This window comes from Eurosta solidaginis, chromosome 4, assembly GCF_040869045.1.
Source record: "Eurosta solidaginis isolate ZX-2024a chromosome 4, ASM4086904v1, whole genome shotgun sequence".
Lineage (NCBI taxonomy): Eukaryota > Metazoa > Arthropoda > Insecta > Diptera > Tephritidae > Eurosta > Eurosta solidaginis.
Window position 1 is genome coordinate 13,615,486 of NC_090322.1, and position 18,514 is coordinate 13,633,999.

The 18,514-nt window shown below is 39.9% G+C and overlaps 1 protein-coding gene across 1 annotated transcript in view; it reads left to right on the forward strand.

Moving 5' to 3' along the window:
- Positions 1-18,514, forward strand: part of Pde9 (phosphodiesterase 9) — a 341,755-nt gene that overhangs the window by 109,346 nt on the left and 213,895 nt on the right. Inside the window, exon 5 of the mRNA XM_067780228.1 lies at positions 1,345-5,274. Within this exon, the coding sequence (XP_067636329.1) occupies positions 2,859-5,274 (2,416 nt within the window). The 5' untranslated portion in view covers positions 1,345-2,858. The remainder of the gene's footprint in view (positions 1-1,344; positions 5,275-18,514) is intronic.

Consider the following 18,514-nt stretch of genomic DNA (forward strand, 5'->3'; position numbering starts at 1 on the left):
ATAATTGTCTTCTGGACTATGCAATCTAGAATAGTTACATCTATGTCCTACCTTGGAGTACTATGGATGGGAGACTTCCAGATCATGCGAACAAAGTGTTGTGCTAGTGTAGTATGTAGGCATTTTACGCATGTTAGTAATCGAGTGATGCGTTTCAGTATGTGCTTCGGCAACCTTTTTTGTATGCGTACAAGAGCTTGGAAGTCTTGGCGCTCCATAGCAGAATAGTTTCGCTGCACTTCTATCGATGCTATGGAAGCCCGCCTGTCCAGCACTAAAGTTTAAATTTATTGGAATGACATGGATTTAAGGCCTTTATAATACAGATTACATTTGTCTGCTTCAGTTTTATAAGCCGGCAGATTAAAATCATTTTTATTACGAGTATTTTGAGGGAGATCACAAAAGTACTTCTGGAAGCAGTAGGGCTAAACCAAATTGAAAACTCATCCCAAACCCGGCGATATCTGACATCTATAAGCTCCCAAAGTTACTGTTAGTTTTTATAAATGACTACCTCGCATACTCCGTGGACATAGCAGTCAAGGTAGGGTATAGAAATTCAGTATCCGAATGAGTGTTGCGTTAAATTCTAAGAAATGTTTCTTGCACAACATGAAATTTGAGATAGGGGAATATATTGGAACCGGTTGGTTGGATCTTCAACAGGGCGAAAATTTGCATTGGAATTAGTTCCCGCCATAGTTTTTAAAATTTTTTTTATGTACAAAGCTTTCTTGCGTTTGGCCATCCTCGGGATACTTCTGGCTTTCTGACCCTGAAGATGGTACAACGCTAAACTCAGTTGATGAATCTCAAACACGGTGGAGCTTTGAGTGATGTTGGTACGATTTATTGTTATTTCTAGTCGACTGAAGACGGTGCAATTGAATTATCTGCTAAAACATTTTGAAAGGTGGATGATGGACAATCCTTTCCACATACAACAACACACCGGTTTTAAAATTCTTCGCCTCTTTTCTCTCAAACGCAGCGCCATATCTTTAGTGGTTACTGTGCACATGTCCTCCCCTTTTGTAACAATTTGATGGTCTCACTTGAAATGTGAGCTGTCAAGCGATTTGAGCACATCAGATATATGCATACTTATGCAAATAAGTCATCAAAGATCAAATACAAGAGTATCGCTTAACAAAAATTTACATAATTTTATGCAGTTTTTATGCGCATCAAAATGTAAAAAGGAAAAATAGGTTTCCAAGAGCTGGTGTAGCGTTATAAGTAGTGTAAGAGTGAGAGAGGAGGAGAGAGAGTGAGAGTGAATAATGAATTTTAAAATGATTATTCATTCAATATATATTTTTTTCTTTTATTCTCTTGCAGACGACGCGCCGCGCACCACACCAACAAAATGCGAAGGACATGGAAAGTGTTTGATGGTTGAAATATGTACTACGCGCAAACTGCTGCTGAGCACTGACCTCTCTGCGGTAGCGCTTATAAATGGTAGAATGGCGCGGACGAGACTTGCATTAACATAAAAAATACAACGCGTCTAAAACGGAAGTCGAGCGCGCATAATCGCAAGTGGTGCCAACGGCAAGAATATGAAATAAAATAAAAAGAACAAACAGCCCTTATGTGTAGCCATGTGTTAATGTGTTCGTGCTTGCATTTATGTGTGTAGTGGAGTAGTAGTGTAAAAATTACAATAAAATTGTGGCAGCATGTAAAGGGCGCACAAAAAGGGGAGTAAGGGAAAAAACTACAAAAAAATTATAAAAACAAAAAGTGAAAAATTTCCATTGAGTGCTGCGCTAAAGAAAGACGAACGAAAGAGGAGAAGAATTAAGAAAAAACAGTAGCTAACCAAGATATGAAATTGTTAATTCAAAACGCAACCAAGTCGGGAAAGTGAGTGTATGAATTTCGAAATTTAAATGGAAATGTACTAAAACCATTTGCATATATTTCACACAAACACACAGACAAACTTATTTGTATATAGTTGACATAGTGGAAAAATACAGTTAATGCCACAGCTGTGAAGGTATGTTGTTGGTTTTGTCTTATATACTTAAGCGCACAAACGTAATGAGTTAACGGACAAGGCAAGCGAAAGGATAATTGCACAAATGCGCGGCTAAGGAGAGGCGTGAAGTGTTCTGTTTGTGGGTGCGTGTGTGGTGCGACAGAGGATTAGAAAAATCCAAAAAAAAATAGTGAAATGAAAAATAATTAGAAAAAAATATAAATTACTACAAGAAAGTATTGTCAAGCAGTGGTGCTGATTTGTGAATGCAAGAAATGTGAAATTTGAAAAATTTTGCGAAGAAAACAAGCGAGAAACGTAGAAGAAATTTTGGAAAAAAATATTTTTTGAAAAGTCTAAGTCATGGAGAGATTTTTTTAGCTTTCTAAAACACAAATTGAAAAAAAAAATTAAAAAATAAAATTAAGAAAAAAAAATTTAGAAAATCATGGTTCATGTTAGAAAGTTATTTAAAAAAATTTGAAGTTTCCTGAAAAATTAATTGTAAAAATTTAATTTAGAGGAAATGTTAATAAAATATTAATAAAAAAAAAAAATTATTACAAAAGTCGCATACTGATTCTCAGAATAAAACCCAAATAAGTGGAATGTGTAACAAAACCGCAAACACGCGCATCGACCCTTCCAAAACGCGAACGTGTGCTCATCAGTTGCCGTAACAATCGCACGATCTTCCTATCCGTACGCACAAGTTCATCGTCTCTTCCTGGTCTCTGCACACTTCCCCTGCACTTCACCAAGTCACTGCCACTTTATTTATATAACATTGCCGAAGCGCACTGGAAATTATTCATTTAGAATTGTGCAATTGTGTTGCAACTTGTGGCGGATCTTTGGCTTATAAATGTACAAGGACAGCAGCTGCCGCAGCAGTCCGCAGCCAACAACGCCAAAACCAGCACCAACAACAACAACACAAGCTGCAGCAACAGCAAATGTAGAAAGAACGACTACAGCTACTGAAATAGCAGCAACCGAGCCAACAGCGAACACGCACATAAATCGGACTGAACGCGTAGCCGCGCCAAATGCGCCATGTAATACAACAGCGCGTAAACTTAGCGAAACAGTGCCGCATACAACAACAGTGAGCACAACCTCCGACCCATCGCCAGCGGCAGTTAATGCAACTAGCGTTCCACGCTTAAGCAACAGCAGCAATACGCCCATTACACTCAGTCTCGCGGCCGAACATTTGGAGGCAGAGTATTATCAACTCAGCTGTGCTTCGGATTGTTCAGTTTCAACGACATCTTCATCAGCTACTAGCATATCACGCAGTGGCAGCAGCAGCAGTAGCAGCGAAAATAGCGAGGTATATACATTTCGTTCGCGTCCCGCCTTTCCAGCACACGCCTTTCGCAGCATACCGAAGCGACGCACCACTTTAAGGCGTCAACAAGCGCGCAGTGAGCGCACATCTGCGACTGCCAGCGACGCGGAAAGTCGGCGTGGTAGCGCTATTAGTGGCACGAGTGGTGCAAGCGGCAACAGCAGCAGTCGACATCGCAGACATAAGCAACGCGCTAGTGTTAGCGCTGATGTGCGCGTGCTACGTAAAATCGGTTATATTGCGTCGCGCGTACGTTTATTAGCGAAAATTTATGGTGATTTTAAATTGGCAAATCCGTATAGTCCAGCAAAGCAGAGCAAGCAATTGCATGATATAATCTTGCGACATTCAATACCCGAAAGTGATCGTAAACTTGCGGCGGCAGGGTCAGGGTATCGTAAGAAAGATAAAGTGTTAGGGTTTGGCGTCGCGGTCACATTAGCGGCGCTAACAACGACAACGGAAGCAGCAGCGATTACAGCAATTTCAAGGACGGTGACACCGCTTACTAGTCAAAGTAGTTTAACGCCCGATAGCTCGTTGGCCAGCAGTAATTACGGTTTGTTGCGCGCAGACGCACAAGAAGAAGAAGATAATAGCGAGACTGCTATAGCAGGCGACAACGAAGACGACAGTGTGAGAGAACACGTTAGGCCAACGAAGTCAGTAAAAACGCGCGCACCTAAAGCCGAGGAAGAAGCAACTTTGAGCTCATTTGACGACGACGACGACGACGAGGAAGAGACGTCCGCAACATACACAACCAACACGGTGCGCCGTAAATCATCCGTAATAGTAACGGCAACACCAGTGCCTGCTACCACCGACAACAACACCACCGCTACGTGCTCAATTGCAGTGCTCGAAGAGCTGCTGGTACAGTTTTATGAGCAACGCCAGCACCGCATAACCGTTATACGCCGCCGAGTGCCGCAGCAAAGTCGACGCGGCAGTGAGTGCGGCAACGGAAAAATTGCTGCAAGCCACAATAACAAACAGCCATCAACGCAACAGCCACCAGCGCAACAATTAATCATTATGAGCTGTGGCGCTGTGGGAACGGCCGACAGCAGCAGCAGCGCTATTGCACAACAGCTATTACAAAGAGCCGCCGATATAGAGCAACAAACAAATTTACGAAATGCCAACAATTTATTTAATAACAGTAACGAGGGTGACATAGACAGCGCGCCAGCACAACAGAGCATGTCAACAGCTACGACAACAATCAAAACGCCTACAAACGCATCTAGTCAAACAAAAACGAAAACACAACCATCATTGCCACATCAGCAGCGCAGCTATAGCAATGCTTTTCTGCAACCGTTCAGCGTTAGCAGTTGCATGGATCGCAGGCGGCGCGCTAGCGACTGTTCAACGCATCCTAGCAGCCAGCAATTGCTACAACAACACTTGCTCAGCAATCAATTGCAAGTAACATTGAAAAATAATAACTTTGCAGCGCTTACGGCAAATGCTGGCAGCAAATTTCCTTATCATCGCGGTAGTTGCGGTGGCGCGGCTGAACATTTGTTGGCCGCCAATACTATAGCCAATCGTTCAACGATCATATTGAGTAAGTCGTGTAGTAATGTTGAAGGCGCGCCAGCGGCGCTTTATGGAGGTGTTAGTGGTGATGCGACGCGCAAATTTAGTTTGAATGCGGATTTGGTGACCAGTAATGGTAATAGCATAGTGGCGTCTCCAGCATTGACGCCATCACCAACACAGCAGTCAGCGCAACAACAACAACAATCACAACAACCCACCGCAGGCGGTACGGGCAGCAGTAATGGCAATAATGAATATAATATCGTGCAATTGAATAATACAATCATACAATGCCATTTCAACGATGAGGATTTTCGTGCGCTAATCAAAGATTTGAAACGCAAAGTGGAATATACCGAACGCATGAATTGGCTATGTAAGTACAAACAGCGAACTTTAAATTTAAAAAATTCGAAAAAATTTGCTTTAATAATGGTATATATTTATATTTGGTAATTTTTTTTTCACAACACATTTTAAAGTGAAATTTGATTACTGTCGGCATACATTGCAACAGATCAATTGCTCTAAGCGCAGCTAAAGGTTGCATACGCTGATTTCTATTAAAAAAATATTACTCTTCTGAAAAATTTTATTAAATATTTACTCAAAATTGCCTTAAGCAAATTATTTACCACGCAATTTCATAGTGGTTTTCGCATATTAAATATACACAATTTAAATTTAGTGTCATCAAGGCCAGTTTTGAGCGAAAATGTGGCATTATCGCGCTAAAATTTCTACAAAGAATGTGGCTGGGTTGCAGCTTTAAGGCTGATAAAAGAAAAGCCAAAGTAAAATTTAGCTTTTCCTTATTACGCGTTTCCGCGCTGTCATGTCTTCTTCGGGGAGTCTGATTGTAACAAGCTTTTCGTTGTGTTTCTGCTCCTATGAAACCAAATCTTTTGCGTTGCTAACGTCGGCCGGAATGGTCTTAGTCTTCAAGCGCCAAATACTGTCACGCATGCCTCTGTGCAGCGAGGAGCGTGGACGCAATGACAGAAGGAAAATTTTCCGTCGAGAGATTGCTCACGAAAGAGGGGGCTGATATCTAAACTCTCCACGCATCACATTTCTCACTCACTACATACAGCTAGGTTTATAGCTCTGCACACTAGACAGTTAGCCTTCACTTGATCTTTGGAAGCGTCGTTGGCTTTTGATGCATTATTTCCACAAGTATTGTATGCTCTCGTTCCACCAACACGTAGCGTTGTGTTGTTTGCTCTTCGACTCTCTAGGCATGGAATCGTCGGAGGGTGCCGTAATATCGGCAATAACTCTAATAGTCATGTCGTCCGTGCTACCTGTGTACACATTCTGGCATCATTACTTTGAATGTATTGGGACCGAAAGTATTAAGATTTCCATCTCCGCTCTATGACACAGATTTCTGGGTAATCCGTCCTCCGTCTTCTAGTTTGATATCAACAATAATTGTTAAATGGCCACTTTGGGTGTAACATGATCCTTCACTCGCGCAGTCTGTACAGATTGGAGCTTTGCGCAACCCAAATGTGAACCTCACCTACGCGAGGCAAATCCTTCTATAAATATGAATGTATCGTACACATTTTTAAAAGGCGAAGCTCTATGAATCCCAAGTTCCCCATGGAACTACGGGGTGGGGAACGGGATGACCTAGGAAGTTCAATGGTGCTTACCGGAATGTACTGAATCTATATCCGGCAAAGGGCTGTCAACGTCGATAACACTCCCCAAAACCACCGGTAAATGTCTTTATCGCTACAACAACCATTACGTTGGATTTAACAAGCGTTATCGATTATGGACCCGAAGCCGTTACTGGAGCTTATATTCAGTATCGCTACATCGAGCAGCGCTCTCGGTAGAGTTCATTGTGATCCCCACTCGTGACCGTGATTCATAGCCGCTACCTCGTTGCCGCGTTTCTCTCTAAGTATTCTATCTGCATACAACGCAGGTTATCCGCATGACCATATTGCTACCTTCCAACTGGAGTCTAGTAAAAGTATTTCGAAATATTGATAGTTCCTCCAGTGACGAGCTATATACAGGTGAACATAGTGCACCGAATAGAAGCCTAAAAGCTTCCCTGGCTAGCTCATGTAATGCGAATGGATGAAAGCTCTCATCCCCCGGTCCAGAAGATATTTACTGAGTTGAGAAAGACAGGTGGATAATGATTTCATCATGGCTAACTTGCTACTGTACGGCCAAAATTAGCCAAGTATTTATGATGAAATCGATAATTATCGGTATCTTCAAGGTGAACTAGGTAAACTAGCAAAGGATTATTGAAACAAATTCATTAAAAAAAAATGTTGTTTTAGCAAATTATTTACCACACAAAGTGAAATTCAGTTGAAAATCATTTGCTGAATTAATTAAATAGCATTTATGCCCGGAGCCTTCTTCATTACATGGAAAAATTTTAATGAGCTTGTTGCGATATGATATTGCAATTTTGGCAATGAACGCGGCATATATGCGTTAATGAACGTTGAGAGTTTCAGCAGTAATGTTGGTACTCTAGAAGTCCCCTACACTTCAGTATTCGTCTTATATGGGTATCTTCTCCCAAGGATATTGCAGGCAACTATAGAGTTGATTAACTAGCCAGGACGGGTTGCAGAGCCTACATCCTACCAGAGAAGAATTTGATATGGTGAGCGTTTGCTACGTGCGAACCATCAAGATTGCTTTGAGTTTTCTATGCTACAGGATGCACTTACATTCTTTTTATCCTGATTAACTCGGGTAAATCGTCGCTGGTAATGTTCCTCACTGGGCACTGTTTAATACGTACTTACGCCCTTTGGATGGATATCCAATCCTATGATTGCTGAGGCAGCTGCAGATGCATTGATGCGTGTAGTACCTGCTGTAGATGCCATTTGGCTGTTCTCGGCCAAACGTTCCAATGATCCTGTCGAAGTAGCTCGAAATTAGGACGATAGTAAGATTCATTGACTCTGCGAAGTCATATAATTCTCGGTAGTTGCTAAAGTACGGGTTACAGTCTGTTAAGACTCGTCAGTGGTCTAAGTGTTGGGCTCAGAAAATTATTTTTTAGACCAGACCAGGGTCGCAGCCATTTCACCTACCTTCAACTACCTTTTACCTTAACCTAACCGAACAATAGCAGTGTAAATTCACTTACTTACTTATTTAATTCGCGATTAATCGTTCAATCGGTTATGGCCAGTTGCTTTTTCGTAACGCTAACTGGGGGACTTTGCTCCGCAATCATGTCTGGGCTGTTTTCAGGATCATTTCGAAACTTTTAGTAGTAATGCTAGGATATGCTTCTCCTGGGGAGAATCGAGGAATATGAGAACAGGGCAACGGACTTGCCAAAAGGGTTGACTGCGAAGTCTCAAGAACCTCATGGCAATTCTTGGATAGGAAAGGCACCAGCTCCCTTCTCAAACTGAACAAATCTGCGGTGAGGGTACTTACGGGTGTCATCACAGGTTATTGTGCTATCGCACCAATGCTCCGACGGTGGCGAATACCAACAAGCTCTCTCTGCAGAAGCTGTCAGGATGAGGAGGAATAGGAGTCGATCTACCACTTTCTCTGCCGATGTCCGGCGCTTGAAAGAAGAAGGCTCAGATTTCTGGGCTCACGGTTCTTCGACAGCCCGGCAGTTGTTGGGAAGGTGGACGTCTCGCTTCTTCTTGGGTTCATCAGGGAAAGCAAGTGGTTCCTTAAGGACCACTAGGAGTTAATGGGGTTAAACGAATGTGCATCCACCCTGCACTTACTGAGGGCACTCACAATGGACAAACATTTCTCCAAGTGGAAGTGTGGGTAATACCCACGCACGCCCTCGTAACCTAATTTAATGGTGGGATAATTTTGGGACTATATAGAGATCACATCAGAATTGTTTGGGATCATTTTGGGAATGTGTGAGGTAACAGTTAGGGTTTTTTGCACGACTATTTCGGGCTAATTTCGGGACTATTTTGGGATAATTGCTGTTCTTTTTTCATATCATTAGGCAATCATCTTGGAATCATTCCGGAAAAATTTTATTTATGCATACGAGAAATTATCAGACCGTTTTGTGCCTATATGTGCTCATTGCGTAGTGCTGCTGCCGTTACGCGTAAATTGACCCATAAGAATGTATGCAAAGAATACTTAATCATGTAGTTTAGTGCCGCTAGCTGTGTGCTTAGCTATATTATAGGATTGTTATCGTCATTTGGTGGGTTTTTATTATATACTAGAAGACCCTGCAGACGTTGTCCTGCCCTAAATTTGGCCAATCTGCAAACATTTTAATAAGCTTTTTCCGTCTGACCACATTTTGGCCTATATCCCGAGACCATAGTCACCCAGGGGTATGAAAATTACCCTCTAATAAAGCACTCATCAACAGCTTACATTTGATATCCACATTTTATAAACACATTTTAGGGGTACCCGGGTCCTCGTTTTCGCCTATATCTCGAGACCCTAGTCACCCAGGGGTATGAAAATTACCCTCTACTAAAGCTCTCATCAACATCTTTCATTCGATATCAGTATTCTATAAACACATTCTAGGTGTACCCGGGTCCACTTTTTGGCATATAGCTCGAGACCCTAGTCACCCAAGGGTATGAAAATTACCCTCTACTAAAGCACTCATCAACAGCTTTAATCTGATATCAATATTCTATAAACAGATTCTAGGGGTACCCGGGTCCACTTTTTGGCCTATATCTCGAGACCCTAGTCACCCAGGGATATGAAAATTACCCTCTAATAAAGCACTCATCAACAGCTTTCATTTGATATCCACATTCTATAAACACATTCTATGGGTACCGAGGTCCACGTTTTGGCCTATATCTCGAGACCCTAGTTACCCAGGGGTATGAGAATTACCCTCTACTAAAGCACTTATTAACAGCTTTAATCTGATATCAATATTCTATAAACAGATTCTAGGGGTACCCGGGTCCACTTTTTGGCCTATATCTCAAGACTCTAGTCACCCAAGGGTATGAAAATTACCCCCTACTAAAGCACTCGTCAATAGCTTTCATCTGATAGCCATATTCTATACACACATTCTAGGGGTACCCAGGTCCACGTTTTGGCCTATATCTCGAGACCCGAGTCACCCAGGGGTATGAAAATTACCCTCTACTAAAGCACTCATCAAGAGCTTTCATTTGATATGCATATTCTAGGGGTACCCGGGTCCACGTTTTGGCCTATATCTCGGGACCCTAGTCACCTAGGGGTATGAAAATTACCCTCTACTAAAGCACTCACCAACAGCTTTTATTTGATATCCATATTCTATAAACACACCCTATTGGTACCCGGGTCCACGTTTTGGCCTATATCTCGAGACCCTAGTCACCCAGGGGTATGAAAATTACCCTCTACTAAAGCACTCATCAACAGCTTTTATTTGATATCCATATTCTATAAACACACCCTAGGGGTACCCGGGTCCACGTTTTGGCCTATATCTCGAGACCCTAGTCACCCAGGGGTATGAAAATTACCCTCTACTAAGGCACTCATCAACAGCTTTCATATGATATCCATATTCTATAAACACACTCTAGGGGTACCCGGGTCCACGTTTTGGCCTATATCTCGAGGAAATATGCTGTTTTGAGTATTTTCCCGGCAAGTATTCGAATTTTTCTCACCTGTTAAACCTTCCCTAGACCTCCACGAATAATTCAAGACCAAGATAAGATAAATCCGTTCAGCCGTTCTCGAGTTTTAGCGAGACAAACGAACAGCAATTCATTTTTATATATATAGATATATATATCGATAAATATTGTTATGGAAGCGTTATAGGCTTATCAACGAATATATATCGATTTTTTTTATCGAGAAAGCAGAGAAACGTCTTCGATGAGCAATGAATTTATTATCGAAAAGTTATAGGTTTTTTATCAAACATTTTTTTTGGAATCGATAAAAATACGCTTGTATACTGACTAGAGCTGGAGCGATAACAAGTCGATATTTTGTCGAGCACAAACCGTCAACTTTTCGATAACGTTTGTTATAGATAACAAATTTACAGCCCGTCGACAACGCTCCGATAACAATACGACGAAAAATGGTTAACAAAACGATAAATCATCGACAACGGTTGTCAACAATAACAAATCGTTAATAAATCGATATCAAGCCGTTTAATTTCGTGTTTGGTTTCTCAAAGGCCTTTTTCTATCTTTTATTTCCTCTGTTCTTTTCCTTTGCTTTTTTCATATGTGCATCTCAATCGACCGTGATTCATATTGCTTCGGTAATCGGTTGTTCTCGTTCACGTACCAATTCCTCTTTTTTGCATGCAAAACGGTTGCACTCTGTCAGAAACCGAAACCAGCAGCACCGGCATTTAAGAGTTATTTGAAGAGTGGTCACTCAATAAATATTTTAACTGGAAATGTCGGTTGTGGAAATTGTTATTTGTGTTCTCTGTTTATTACTCATTCCTCTCAATGTACTTCATTGTCTCTGTTTGGTTGGCTGGTGGTGGGAGTTGAAATTGCCAAGCAACGTGCCATACTCGATTACATGCGCCACAGTATATTAATTGATTGCAAAATTTCATATCGGATTCTTTAGGTGTAATTAATAAAAGAAAATATTTCCACTCAATCATTGAATATATTTGTTACAAAACTTCGGTTGGAAATGGTACACAGTGCTGGCTTATATCCATGTACCTGTGGTTTTGCGACAGGTACTGAAAGATCACAGTAAATAGCAGCGACAGCATGGACTGACTGACTGTGACAGCATCTGATTCCCATTCCTAAGCACGCCTTCAGTCACAGACTCATTCATAGCTCTCGTCATGGGAGAAATTCGATGCTATGAAGCAATAAGCGAGTTAGTTAAACTGCGAGTGAATAACACTAGGTGTTCCAGAAAATGATACAGAGCCGACTATGCCAATGTCCTCGTTAACAGTCGATATTCAAGTCGATCAATGGCTGCAATCTGTAACAGCCAAATACATATTTCATAGTCTTTTTGGCGAGAGTTTTATATATGCAAATCGTTAATAGGGCTCAGGGTATTGCGATGGCCTGGAAATCTTAACGCTAGAAACAAGTAAATATGCTTTATTTGATTGGTTTTATTGATATTCAAAGTAAAGTTATGATATGAAAAAAAATTAGCTACTACGAGTATAGTGGCATAACAGCTTAAGTACTATGAACATTTGGAAATCTTAAAGAAACATGTTGCAAAAATAGCCGAACTGCCTATTAAAATAAATTATTATTACTTTAAATATCAAGTAGTGAACTAAATCAAAATCGCGGTTAAAAACCACTGTGATGGAGAGGTCGCTATCACAAATCACGTTGTTCTTCAAAAATCACTGGATCAGCCAACATGTGGATGTGACTGTACATTTCAGCTGAAGTTTTTTTTTCCAACCAAATATCGTTAATTAACAAAAAAATTAAGTAATTACCAGACTGCAACCGCACTTCTCTGCGCGCAAGGATAGCGTCGTATGTTCCAGCATATTAAGCACAATTATAAGTGAGCTGTTCGCTTTTATCGCATAGTTAAAGTTTTAACAGCTTAGGGTTATATCATTTCTACTGATTAACCACAAAACTTAATTCTCTTTGACTTCTTTATGTATTTGGCCCGACGCTTTCACTGTGTTAAGTGTAACGCCAAAAGTAGGTCAAGTGGAACATAAATTACAGCGATTGGAGACATGATCCCTTCATTTAAAAATACAGTTGCCACATGCATACATATATACATTTTGTTATAGCTCACTTAAGCATAATTTGTGCAATTTGACACACATACAAACAGCTGCGCATAGCTTCTGTATGCGTTTTGTTATTTTTTTCTTCTTTTATTCAGCTTTGATTTTTATACTCAGTTGAGCAGAGCTCACAGAGTATATTAAGTTTGATTGGATAACGGTTGGTTGTACATATATAAAGGAATTGAGATAGATATAGACTTCCATATATCAAAATAATCAGGATCGAAAAAAAATTTGATTGAGCCATGTCCGTCCGTCCGTCCGTCCGTCCGTTAACACGATAACTTGAGTAAATTTTGAGGTATCTTGATGAAATTTGGTATGTAGGTTCCTGAGCACTCATCTCAGGTCGCTATTTAAAATGAACGATATCGGACTATAACCACGCCCACTTTTTCGATATCGAAAATTTCGAAAAACCGAAAAAGTGCGATAATTCATTACAAAAGACAGATAAAGCGACGAAACTTGGTAGATGAGTTGAACTTATGACGCAGAATAGAAAATTAGTAAAATTTTGGACAATGGGCGTGGCACCGCCCACTTTTAAAAGAAGGTAATTTAAAAATTTTGCAAGCTGTAATGTGGCAGTCGTTGAAGATATCATGATGAAATTTGGCAGGAACGTTACTCCTATTACTATATGTACGCTTAATAAAAACTAGCAAAATCGGAGAAGGACCACGCCCACTTTTAAAAAAAATTTTTTTTTTAAAGTAAAATTTTAACAAAAAATTTAATATCTTTACAGTATATAAGTAAATTATGTCAACATTCAACTCCAGTAATGATGTGGTGCAACAAAATACAAAAATAAAAGAAAATTTCAAAATGGGCGTGGCTCCGCCCTTTTTCATTTAATTTGTCTAGGATACTTTTAACGCCATAACTCGAACAAAAATTAACCAATCCTTTTGAAATTTGGTACGGGTATAGATTTTATGACGTTAACTGTTTTCTGTGAAAATGGGCGGAATCGGTTGATACCACGCCCAGTTTTTATACACAGTCGTCCGTCTGTCCTTCCGCATGGCCGTTAACACGATAACTTGAGCAAAAATCGACATATCTTTAATGAACTTCGTTCACGTGCTTACTTGAACTCACTTTATCTTGGTGTGAAAAATGAACGAAATCCGACTATGAGCACGCCCACTTTTTCGATATCGAAAATTACGAAAAATGAAAAAAATGCCATAATTCTATACCAAATACGAAAAAAGGGATGAAACATGGTAAGGTAATTGGATTGTTTTATTGACGCGAAATATAACTTTAGAAAAAACTTTATAAGATGGTTGTGACACCTACCATATTATGTAGAAGAAAATGAAAAAGTTCTGCAGGGCGAAATAAAAAACCCTTAAAATCTTGGCAGGTATTACATATATAAATAAATTAGCGGTATCCAACAGATAATGTTCTGGGTCACCCTGGTCCACATTTTGGTCGATATCTGGAAAACGCCTTCACATATACAACTACCACCTTTCCCTTTTAAAACTCTCATTAATGCCCTTAATTTGATACCCATATCGTACAAACTCATTCTAGAGTCACCCCTGGTCCACCTTTATGGCGTTATCTCGAAAAGGCGTCCACCTATAGAACTAAGCCCCACGCCCTTTTAAAATACTCATTAACACCTTTCATTTGATACCCATATCGTACAAACATATTCTAAAGTCACCCCTGGTCCACCTTTATGGCGATATCTCGAAAAGGCGAACACCTGTAGAACGAAGGCCCACTCCCTTTTAAAAATACTCATTAACACCTTTCATTTGATACCCATATCGCACAAACAAAGTCTAGAGTCACCCCTGGTCCACCTTTATTGCAATACCTCTAAATGGCGTCCACCTATAGAACTAATGGCCACTCCCTTTTAATATACACATTAACTCCTTTCGTTTGATACCCATATTGCACAAACGAATTCTAGAGTCACCCCTGGCCCACCTTTATGGCGATATCTCGAAACGGCGTGCACCTATGGAACTAAGTATTACTCCCTTTTAAAAAACTCATTAACACCTTTCTTTTGATACCCATATTGTACAAACAAATTCTAGGGTCACCCCTGCTCCACCTTTATGGCGATATCTCGAAACGGCGTCCACCTATGGAACTAAGGATTACTCCCTTTTAAAATACTCATTAACACCTTTCTTTTGATACCCATATTGTACAAACAAATTCTAGGGTCAGCCCTGGTCCACCTTTATGGCGATATCTCGAAAATGCTACCACGTATACAACAACCACCACTCCCTTTTAAAACCCTCATTAATACCTTTAATTTGATACCCATACCGTATAAACACATTGTAGAGTCACCCCTGGTCCACCTTTGTGGCGATATTTCAAAACGGCGTCCACCTATAGAACTAAGGCCCACTCCCTTTTAAAATACTCATTAACACCTTTCGTTTGATGCCCATATTGTACAAACATATTCTAGGGTCACCCCTGGTCCACCTTTATGGCGATATCTCGAAACGGCGTCCACCTATGGAACTAAGGATTACTCCCTTTTAAAATACTCATTAACACCATTCGTTTGATGCCCATATTGTACAAACAAATTCTAGGGTCACCCCTGGTCCACCTTTATGGCGATATCTCGAAACGGCGTCCACCTATGGAACTAAGGATTACTCCCTTTTAAAATACTCATTAACACCATTCGTTTGATACCCATATCGTACAAACGCATTCTAGAGTCAACCCTGGTCCACCTTTATGGCTATATCCCTAAATGGCGTCCACCTATAGAACTATGGCCCACTCCCTCATAAAATACTCTTTAATGCCTTTCATTTGATACGCATGTCATACAAACACATTCCAGGGTTTCCCTCGGTTCATTTTCCTACATGGTTATTTTCCCTTATGTTCTCACCATAGCTCTCAACTGAGTATGTAATGTTCGGTTACACCCGAACTTAACCTTCCTTACTTGTTCTTTTTTTCTTTTAGTATATTAATGACGTTCTCTTTATTTTTTCTTAAACTTTTTCTTTATTTTATTTTTATGGCAAGCATTTTTTTGCTGCTACTTAATTCGACTTGAGACTTTCTCATTCGTTGATTCCCCACGCCCACACTCAAATGTCATTTCGGTATTTTTCCACTATTCACGCCCACTTCCTTCACAAAAGTGCAATTGCTGCATTCGTTTTATTGTTAAACGAAGTTTGTGCAACTTTTTTGTCGCAACAATTTCCCCAGTTGCCAGCGGCGACCATTGGTTTTGTGTCAAATAGTTTTTACGTTTTTATTGTCCTTTGTTTGCAACAAAAAAAAAATTCAGTTTTTTTTTAACAGAGCTGTGGATTATATTTGAACTTTTTTTTGTTGATTTGACTGTTGAAACATTCAATTCATAATCAACAATTTGTGAGCAGTTAATTTAACAGCTATTTGCGATGGACAAAATTAACTCCAGCGGGTTAGGGGGGCTTCGAATATACCCGCATCAGGTATGTCTGTCGTAAGGGTCCACTAAAATATCCAAATAACCTACATGTTTTATGCCGACTCCGAACGGCATCTGCAAGGCAGATGAGTTTTCACTGCCGAGGGGCGACCCCGCTTAGAAAAATTTTCTTCTAATTGAAAAATCTTATTTCTAAAATTTTGATGTTGCTTTGCCCGGGGTGTGAACCCAGGGCAGACGGTGTGGCAGGCGGAGCACGCTACCATCACACCACGGTGGCCGCCGAACTTCTATTTAGGCTTTCATATATAATGTGGCTCATATTGGACGACCACTGTAAGCAGGAAAATACACATATTTCATAACGATTGTATGCGCTACGATTTAGGTATCTGCGAGATACTTTTTTTACTCCGAATGTCTGCTGGGATACATGTGTGTGTATACATATTTTTTTGTTTCAGCGGATACGGATGCAAGCGTGATATGTCTGCTTCCTGCTGCTTATCTCAGCTACCAAATACATTGTAGACATTTCAATTAAATCGCAAAAGTTAAACGTAAATACGGCATTCAAAGAAGAATGTGTATGCATGCTCTTGCTATCGCTTTCGATTTGATACACCGAAAGGAATGAAGCTAGTAAAATCAACAAATCAGGTAAGCTTCCGGAATTAACAGACATTCAGTAAAATTGATCGCATTATGGGTTATTCAAGTGAGATTACAACAAAATTAAAACTATTGGTCTCAAATTAACAATATTTTGTAAAAATTACAGATTCGCAATAAGTCTAACATATTTTCCGCTAAAAGAATTGATTTCATTGGCCATTTTAACAGCAATGAACAACTGTCAATATTATGCAAATGCATCAGCTAATTTTAAACAGAAACTTACACTCACAAATTTGCTCTTTTGGCTATCGTGCCACAGAAATCTCTGTCATATCAACAGGAAATCTGTTGTTTTAACAGTTTTCATTGGTATTCTTAGACGACATTCATAATTGTTAATTAACAGAGCTTAGCTAGGTGGCCACCGTGGTGTGATGGCAGCGTCTGTGTTCACATATTGACCGAAAAGCCTCTAAAAAGCAACAGCAAAATCTTAAAAAATAGTTTTCTCAATAAATAAAAAAATTCTGTTTATTTTTTGTTTTAACAGAGCTGTGAATTTTTTTTGTTTTTTGTTGATTTGACTCTTGAAACACTCAATTCAGAATCAACAATTTGTGTGCAGTTGATTTAACAGCTATTTGCGATGGATAAAAATTAGTTCCAGCGGGCTAGGGGCTTAGAATATACTCGCGGCAGGTATGCCTGCCGTAAGAGGCGACTAAAATATCAAAATGTTTGGAGAAGTTGTGTAGCGCAATATTTTGAAGGGCTAGCGCAATGTATAGGTTCTCAACCTAATTGTCAACCTCACCTACCCGTGGCGAATCGTGTTTTTTTAGCAGTCGTGGCTCTGACGACCCCTGTCGACTTAGAAGGTTCAATGTGTTCATATTAAATCGTTCCAGATATGGTCGGGCTTGTACGTTGACGGTGTCTGTTACTAGAATGTACCGGACCTACTTTCGGCAAAGGGTCATCAAAATCGATAACACTCCTCAAAACCTTCAGGGGGTGTCTTTATCGCTAACCCAACAACAACAACTTGGACAGAAATTAACAGAAATATCGGTTGAGTTGACCCATAATTGGATTGATTTTACCAGCTTTTTCCTTTCAGTGTAGCTTGGGAGAATTCTAAACTTCTAGAACTCAGCAATAGCTTTAGTTACAGAAACTGTATTCTATCAATGACCCTTGCCAACATCGTGGCAGCTGTACAAATAATATCAGGATGGTCTTTTGCATTTTAATGGCCGTGCTTTAATATCACCTTACATGAAATGCCCTTTTCCCGTTTTATTACGAGACATTAGAAATCCGTTAGGTTGCCTCAGACGGGAAAATAGATAAACCATAATTAATTGCTGAATTAAATCTAATTTAATTCACAAATTTTAGTTATATTTATACAAAATCATTTTGTATTGATAAATCTACCAAAATTACTGAACAAGTTCCAAGGCGAATTCAGTACCAGGTGCTGATTGCTTGTTTTTGGATTATTTGCAAGGCGAATTCACTACCAGGTGTTGTTATCCCAAAAGCTGATTGCTTATTCTTGTTTATTTTCCACACAAAACCTATGGAAATTTTTATTGACTTGACATTCTTCTGCACAGCGAATTGGTTGAATTCGCTTTGCCACCACCTGGTATAGATTCGCCTTGATTATTTTCCATACATCGCCTTTTACAATAACATGTAAATTAAACGAAATCAATGAAAATTTTCTTTTGCTTTGACATACTTTTGCACGGCGAAATGGTTGAATTCGTTTTGTCTTCAAGTTTT